General features: G+C 37.5%; 1 protein-coding gene across 3 annotated transcripts in view; it reads right to left on the reverse strand.

Annotated features, from left to right (window-relative positions):
• Positions 1–231: 231 nt before the first annotated feature.
• The window catches only part of LOC107687367 (calmodulin-binding transcription activator 2-like), a 27,373-nt gene continuing 19,402 nt past the window's right edge, over positions 232–8,202 (reverse strand). The window contains exons 8-16 of one of the 3 annotated variants that reach the window (XM_016484656.1): positions 7,901–8,175; positions 7,653–7,819; positions 6,490–6,700; positions 6,315–6,386; positions 3,624–3,644; positions 3,291–3,484; positions 3,128–3,202; positions 530–592; positions 232–288 (exon numbers count right to left, since the gene is read on the reverse strand). In XM_016484656.1, the coding sequence (XP_016340142.1) occupies positions 550–592; positions 3,128–3,202; positions 3,291–3,484; positions 3,624–3,644; positions 6,315–6,386; positions 6,490–6,700; positions 7,653–7,819; positions 7,901–8,175 (1,058 nt within the window). In that variant the 3' untranslated portion in view covers positions 232–288; positions 530–549. Of the gene's footprint in view, positions 289–464; positions 593–3,127; positions 3,203–3,290; positions 3,485–3,623; positions 3,645–6,314; positions 6,387–6,489; positions 6,701–7,652; positions 7,820–7,900; positions 8,176–8,202 lie in introns of those variants that run through there. The other 2 variants (XM_016484655.1, XM_016484657.1) reach the window with 2 other exon arrangements.

Raw genomic sequence — 8,202 nt, forward strand, 5'->3', positions numbered from 1 at the left:
TGTGTGTGTGTGTGTGTCTGCTTTCTCTCTGAATCAGTGAAATCCCAAGTGTGTGACGAGAGTGATGAGCGGACGACTGTAAACACGGCTGTATGAGTGTGTATATGTGTGTGTGTGCGCGTGAGTGAGTGAGTGAGTGTGTGTGCATGAGTGAGTGAGTGAGTGAGTGCATGAGTGAGTGTGTGTGTGAGTAAGTGCGTGTGTATGTGTGCATGAGTGTGTATGTGTGCGTGTGAGTGTGTTTGTGTGCGTGTGAGTGTGTGTGTATGTGTGTGTGTGTGTGTGTGTCTGCTTTCTCTCTGAATCAGTGAAATCCCAAGTGTGTGACAAGAGTGATGAGCGGACGACTGTATGAGTGTGTATACATGTGTGTGTTTGTGTGAGTGTGTTTGAGAGTGTGTGTGCGTGCGTGTGTGTGAGTGCGTGCGTGCGTGTGAGTGTGTGTAAGTGCGTGTGTATGTGTGCGTGTGCGTGAGTGCGTGAGTGAGCGAGTGTGTGTGTGTGTGTGTGTGTGCGCGCATGTGTGTGCGTGTGAGGTCAGGTGGTCAGTCATTTGCGCTCCAGCTCTTTACTCTGTTTCAGCTCCTTAATCCTGCAAACACACACAATTATAATAAATAACTAATCTGAACTAATTTTCATACATTTTCAGCAAATAAATCTGAAGATTGAAAAAAGCCAGTTTCAAAATTATAGTTTGATTTTGTTGTCATATTAGAGCTAAAGGTTTTTACGGAGGGAATTTTGGATTCTGTTTTTATCACTCCATAAATCAGAAAAAATTTATTTTCACCATGTTTTTTAGGAGTAAAATGTAGTATAAATCAGTGTGAATGAAATATGAACAAACCCCACGGAAAAACCTTCAGAATATAGAGAGGAATAAAACTAAGTTTTGGTGTGTGTAAGTGCTGCTGAAGTGGAGAATAAACTCACAGCTTTTAAATATATGCATTTTTACCATGTTTTTTTATAGATAAAATGTTGCATAAAATCAGAAAAAATTATATATGAACAAACCCCTCATTAAAAACCTTCAAATTATAGAGAGGAATAAAACTAAGTTTTGGTGGATGTAAGTAATGCTGGAGTGGAGAAAAAAAAACTCACAGTCTTTAAAGATATGCATGCTTTAAAAACCATGTTTTTAGGAACAAGACGTTGCATAAATCAGTGTGAAATATGAACAAACCCCTCAGTAAAAACCTTCAGAATATATATATTATATATTTATTCAGAATAAAGTTTTGGTGTGTAAGTGCTGCTGAAGTGGAGATACAACCTCATTTTGAGTCATTGAAACCTACAAATGCAAATAGATAAAGTGCAACAATAAAATCAGTGTGAAAATGATTTCAGCCACATACAAAAATAAAAAAAGGTAATTGTGACTTTACCTCACAATTCATACTTGTTTCTCACAATTATGAGTTTATATTTCGCAATTCTGACATTTTTCTTCGAATTGACATTGAAAAAAATCAAAATTTTGAGATACAAACTCATTTAAAGTAGCTTTTTAATTCTGTGTAGGAAATAAGCTTACTGAATGTAAGAATTACTTTTCCAGTTGTTCGTGATTTACTGGATACGAATTTGTAAAAAATCCTTATATATTTACTCATAACACTGCAAAAAATGTATTTAAAGTTTTAAATAACAAAACTTTTCTAGTTTACTGCAGTACGTTTTACAAGAAAATAATATTTCAGTCTTTGTACTTCAAAATTTCATGTTTAATTTAAACTCTGGTGCTCTTCAGTCATTTTTTACCAAAACAATTTACGTTTAGATTTTTTAAATGATTTTTTTTTACTTCATCTAAATGGTACAAAAATTGGTTAAGTTTTTGGCCCTTGCTACATGAACAGAAAAAAAAATCATGTACATGGTTTGAAAAGGTTAAATGGTCCTGAAAAAAATAGTCAGACTTCTATTCGTGGTCAAAAATGACGGCAATGGAAATGAATGGGAAGTGAATTTCATCTAGTGGAAATATTTGGTACTGCGGCAAAACAAAATCTGACTTGAAAGCTAATTTTTGTGATATCAACCTCAAATTTGGAACACAACATTTTTTAGATTTATGGCTTTGATTTTCTGTCATAATTTTAGAGTAAAACATGTTTTGGAAAATATTTCATATAAAATTTGCAAATATATATATTTCATATAAAATTTGCAAATATTATTTTTGTGCCCCAGAAGGTTAATGTGTTACTTGACATTTCTTTCTAATTATTTGTGAAATTTACTAGCAATTTGTGAAAAATGTTTGGCATAGCTAGTAAAATCTGTATTTATTAAAAATGCCCATGATGTTTTAAGATTTTATTAATTTTAATGACTTTTCCAGACTATCATGATTTACTGGATCAGAATAAAAACACTTTTTTTCAAATAATAATTTTAACAATTTTACAATACAATAAAAATAATTTGTATTTAACTAGTAAAATGTATGCTCATTATATAAATGCCCAAGTCATTTTAAGATTTTATTCATTTTTAAGACTTTTTCAGTTGCTCAGGATTTAATGGATAAGAATAAGAGATAGGGATTTAAAAAAATATGCACAAATTTATAATATAAAATGAAAAAATAATTAACTAGTAAAATGTGTATTCATCATATAAATGCCCCGTGTTTTTTTTAAAATGATTAATTTCTGTGACTTTTCCAGTCATTCATAATTTATTGGATAAAAATTAAAGATAAGGATTTAAAAAAATATTTTTATGTGCAGTTTTGTAATATAAATAATACAAGTTATTTAACTAGTAAAATGTATATTCATATATAAATGCCCATGTCGTTTCAAGATTTGTTTAATTTCCATGAGTTTTTCCAGGTCTAGAAATCACACTTTTAAAATGAGGCTTCCTCGTAAAGCCAGGTTTTCCAGGACTGTGTGAATGCTGGTTCTTCAAAGAAACAAACACTTGTTGAGAAGGTGAACCAAGTTAAGAAACATCTTGATTTTTAGTTGTTTGAGCTTATTCAATGCTTATTTTCTCTTGTTTTAAATCATGTTTATCTTCAGGCCTCTGGTTGGGAACGACTGGCTTGAGTTCAATCAATGCAGGAATGGAAACTCGAGTCACAGAACAATATCCAGACGTGTACCTGTGCCTGCAGCGTCTGAGGAAGCGCATGATCTTCCGCGCGGCCTGATCCTGTTTCTTGGTCAGGAACGAGCCTCTGACACACACACAACGAGAGTTTGAGCGAAGAATCACAGAATCACTCATATAATGATCTGCAGTGTGGTATATTGTGTGCGTCTCACTTGAGCATGGTGTTGAGGGCCCCGGGGCCGCGTGGCCCCTGCTTGATGCGCTCATACTCTTTATAGCTGCGGTAGTACTGCTGGATGAGGACGGCTGCTCGCCGCGACTGCTGGAACTTCTTCTGCTCGTAATAACTGCGGAACTTACTCTGAATCAGTATGGCTGCCTGCGTCATCTTCTTATACAAGGCGTACTGGAGGAGGAGAAACACACACAGTATTTACACACATAAATACTGCAGGAGAATATACACAAACACACACATGAACACACATCACACAGAAGTAACAGTGCAAAACCACAACAGTTTAAGCAGTTTAGTTCGACATTACCTTAAGTGCTATCCATGTTAGCTAGCATGAAATTAAACGAGAAACAGGAGGAAGATCAGAGACACGGCAGCAATATTAGTGTTAGCGAAGACGCACACACACACACACACAATCACGAACACACACTCAGAAGTTGAACAGTCAGTAACAGTTTGTTTCTTAACATCAAATGTTTCTGTATGTGTGTGTGAGTGAGTGTGTTTGTATCTACTAGCCATATTTTGCCTAACAAAATCCCCCACAGCCTCATTTTGGTGACGTTCTTGTAAAAGTGGTATAAAAAATAAATTAAATGTTCTTAAGGAAAGACACCCTGGAGCAGGGGTCTCCAAACTCAGTCCTGCTTTCACCATGCTTTCCCATTTGATTTATTACATTAAGAATTGGAAAAAAAAATTATGCATGACAAGTTTTCTGAAATGTTATATTTAAATATGCAAGCGAATCATCGCCTAACTAAATATGCACTAATTTGCGTACATTTCGAGAACATAAATCTGAACATTGGTTCAAAATTCTAGTTTGATCGTGTTGACATTTTAGAGTTAAAGGTTTCTCCAGAGGGGATTTTGGATTTCTCTTTTTATCACTCCATAAATCAGAAAATACTGTCAAAAGACAGAAACAAAGCATTTTCACCATGTTTTTAGGAATAAAATGTTGTATAATTCAGTGTGAGTCAAATATGAACAAACCCCACAGTAAAAACCTTCAGATTATAGAGAGGAATAAAACTCTAAGTGTTGGTGTGTGTAAGTCTTGCTGAAGTGGAGAAAAAACTCTTTAAAGATATATATTGGAATTGAAATCTACAGGCGAAAATAGACAAAGTGCAATAAAATAAACACTTCAGTGTGTATTCTGGATGTTTTCTTTCCACTAGTCTGAAAGAAGAGAGATGATATGGAAGCAAAACAGACCAAAATCTCAAAACTGAGTGAGCAGTGCATGAAAAAACTATGTTTTTGTCTGTAATGTCTTGCCTTTTTACACTTTATCTATTTGCGTCTGTAGATTTCAGTTACAATCCATATCTTCAAAAAGTTTTTTCTCCACTTCAGCAGCACTTACAAACACCAAACCTAGCAGTTTTATTCCTCTCTATATTATGAAGGTTTTTACAGAGGGGATTTTGAATTTCTGTGATTTTCACTCCAAAGATGAGAAAATACAATCAACAGACTGAAAAAAATGCATTTTCACCATGTTTTTGAGGAATAAAATGTAGTATAAATCAGTGCGAATGAAATATGAACAAACCCCACGGTAAAAACCTTCAGAATATAGAGAGGAATAAAACTCTAAGTTTTGGTGTAAGTGCTGCTGAAGTGGAGAAAAAACTTTTTGAAGATATGGATTGTAATTGAAATCTACAGACGCAAATAGATAAAGTGCAATAAAATAAACACTGAAAAGTGTTTTTTAGATGATTTATTTCCACTAGTCTGAAAAAACAAAACAAAAAAACAAATAGCCCAAAATCTCTAAATTAACCAGTGCATGAAAAAACGTTTTCGCCTGTAGTGTCTTGCAATAGAAGTGTATAGAATGTCCTCATTTAGACAGATAAGAAAACGTGCATGTGTGTGTGTGTGTGTGTTGTACCTGTTTGTATTTGCGGTAACAGCGCTGTATTACAGCTGCAGCCATGTCCTGCTGCTCCTTTAGCCTCCGCCCCTAAACACAACAACCAATCATTATCAAATCAGACACACACTCACAGTCAGTCATCGAGTGTGTGTGTGTGTGTGTGTGAGAGTTTGTGTGAGTGTGTGTGTACCTTGTATCTGCGGAAGGCATTCTGGATGATGCGCGCAGCTTCATACAGCTCTCTCTGCTCCGTGTCTGTCAGCGTCAGCAGAGCGAAGTCTCTCTCCATCCTTCCATTGGCTGAGGCGTTCAGAAACTCCGCCCACGCCACACTGCTCGGGGGGCGGAGCCTCTGCAGTGCCAAATCACTGAGGAGCGAGGGAGGGGTGGGGCACCGACTCCTACACACACACACACACACCCACACCCACACACACGTGTCATGTGCATAGTCACCTGAGATATGTACTTATTTTGTCACAAGTTGTCCTATGTATTTTTCATTTAATATTTTTGTTCATTACCTTTTACATCTTTGCTGTTTATTAATTGTTTTACTGCGTGCCAAAAAACCTATAATAAGGTTCTTTTCTCACAAACCACCCCATATAGTGTGAAAAGGCCAGCATGAGTTAAATAAACAATCTTTTTTTTTTTTTTTTTTTGATAAAAACATGGTGAAAATGCATTTTTTTCAGTCTGTTGATTGTATTTTCTCATCTTTGGAGTGAAAATCACAGAAATTCAAAATCCCCTCTGTAAAAACCTTCATAATATAGAGAGGAATAAAACTGCTAGGTTTGGTGTTTGTAAGTGCTGCTGAAGTGGAGAAAAAACTTTTTGAAGATATGGATTGTAATTGAAATCTACAGACGCAAATAGATAAAGTGCAATAAAATAAACACTGAAAAGTGTTTTTTAGATGATTTATTTCCACTAGTCTGAAAAAACAAAACAAAAAAACAAATAGCCCAAAATCTCTAAATTAACCAGTGCATGAAAAAACGTTTTCGCCTGTAGTGTCTTGCAATAGAAGTGTATAGAATGTCCTCATTTAGACAGATAAGAAAACGTGCATGTGTGTGTGTGTGTGTGTTGTACCTGTTTGTATTTGCGGTAACAGCGCTGTATTACAGCTGCAGCCATGTCCTGCTGCTCCTTTAGCCTCCGCCCCTAAACACAACAACCAATCATTATCAAATCAGACACACACTCACAGTCAGTCATCGAGTGTGTGTGTGTGTGTGTGTGAGAGTTTGTGTGAGTGTGTGTGTACCTTGTATCTGCGGAAGGCATTCTGGATGATGCGCGCAGCTTCATACAGCTCTCTCTGCTCCGTGTCTGTCAGCGTCAGCAGAGCGAAGTCTCTCTCCATCCTTCCATTGGCTGAGGCGTTCAGAAACTCCGCCCACGCCACACTGCTCGGGGGGCGGAGCCTCTGCAGTGCCAAATCACTGAGGAGCGAGGGAGGGGTGGGGCACCGACTCCTACACACACACACACACACACACACACACACACACACACACACAGAGTAGGAACAGACAAATGTAAAACTAGAAAGTGAAATCTAGTTTAATAAACACTAATCTCACATCAGCTAGTCAAGAACATGTTTGGGTCAAATTTCACCCTAAAATCACATCAAAAATATGATAATGTACACTTAATTTACGCTGATTTTTAATGTGTCATTTAAATATTTGATAATCATTATCTCGTGCAGAATGTGTTTAATTCATAGATTGAGCTTCAATATTCATTATCAACATTCAAATCATTCAAAATAATTTCCATTTAAATCACAAGATCCTTCTGGTCTTTCAGTCTTATCAATTTCCTGTGAACTGAACTATGACCTTGATGTTGCAAGCGCTGTGCTTTACTGTTTGAGTGACAGCAGCGCTCATGATTCCATCAAGTCTGGGGTCGGTAAGATTTATTAATGTTTCTGAAAGAAGTCTCTTCTGCTCACCAAGGCTGCATTTATTTGATCAAAAATACTGTAAAAACTGAAATATTATTACAATGTAAAACAGCTGTTTTCTAGGTGAATATGTGTTAAACTGTAATTTATTTCTGTGATGCGCAGCTGTATTTTCAGCATCATTACTCCAGTCTTCAGTGTCACATGATCTTCAGAAATCATTCTAATATGCTGATTTGCTGCTCAAGAAACATTTCTGATTATTATCAATGTTGAAAACTGTTGTGCTGCACAATATTTTTGTGGAAACTGTGATACATTTTATTTTTCAGGATTCACAGATGAATAGAAAGTTCAGAAGAACAGCATTTATTTGAAATAGAAATCTTTTGTAACATTATAAATGTCTTTACTGTCACTTTTGATCAATTGAATGCATCAATTTAGAAATCTTACAGACCCCATGCTTTTGGATACTAGTGTACAGGTGACTGCTCTTTGTGTTTATGTACCTGTCGATGGTGTCGAGGTATGTGGCGAGCCACGGCATGGTGTCATGAATGGCAGGATTGTCCCGCCTCTCTCGCAGTGGTGACTCCGCCTCCCGGTTAAACTCCTCCTGTTTGATTCGCTCAGGAGTGGCCTCGATGATCTGCTCGGCCAGCGTTGCCATGTCAACCTAACAACATAACATCGCAACGTTCATTCACCATGAGGGGGCGGAGACTTTAATGCTCTGTCCAATCAGAGCTGCTCTCACCTGTAGGACCTCGTCAGACAAGTAGTCCTCGTTCTCGCTGTAGTTGAGCAGCTCGTCGGCGAGCTCCGAGTGAAGAGGCAGGGAGGGGCTCGAGGCCTCACAGTCCATCAGGAAGAGCGAGTCGGTGGAACCGGCTGGAGGCGGGGCTGAGAATGGGGAGGAGGGGGAAGAGGCGGAGTCCATGGGGTCAGGAACAGAGCCACTGGAGTAGGCGGAGCTTGGGGAGGGAGAGGGCGGGTCACTGGGGGAGGGGACACTGCTGGACGAGCTCAGACCTGAGAGAGAGAGAGAGAGAGAGAGAG

This window comes from Sinocyclocheilus anshuiensis, unplaced genomic scaffold (assembly GCF_001515605.1).
Source record: "Sinocyclocheilus anshuiensis isolate Anshui unplaced genomic scaffold, SAMN03320099.WGS_v1.1 scaffold3250, whole genome shotgun sequence".
Taxonomy (NCBI): domain Eukaryota; kingdom Metazoa; phylum Chordata; class Actinopteri; order Cypriniformes; family Cyprinidae; genus Sinocyclocheilus; species Sinocyclocheilus anshuiensis.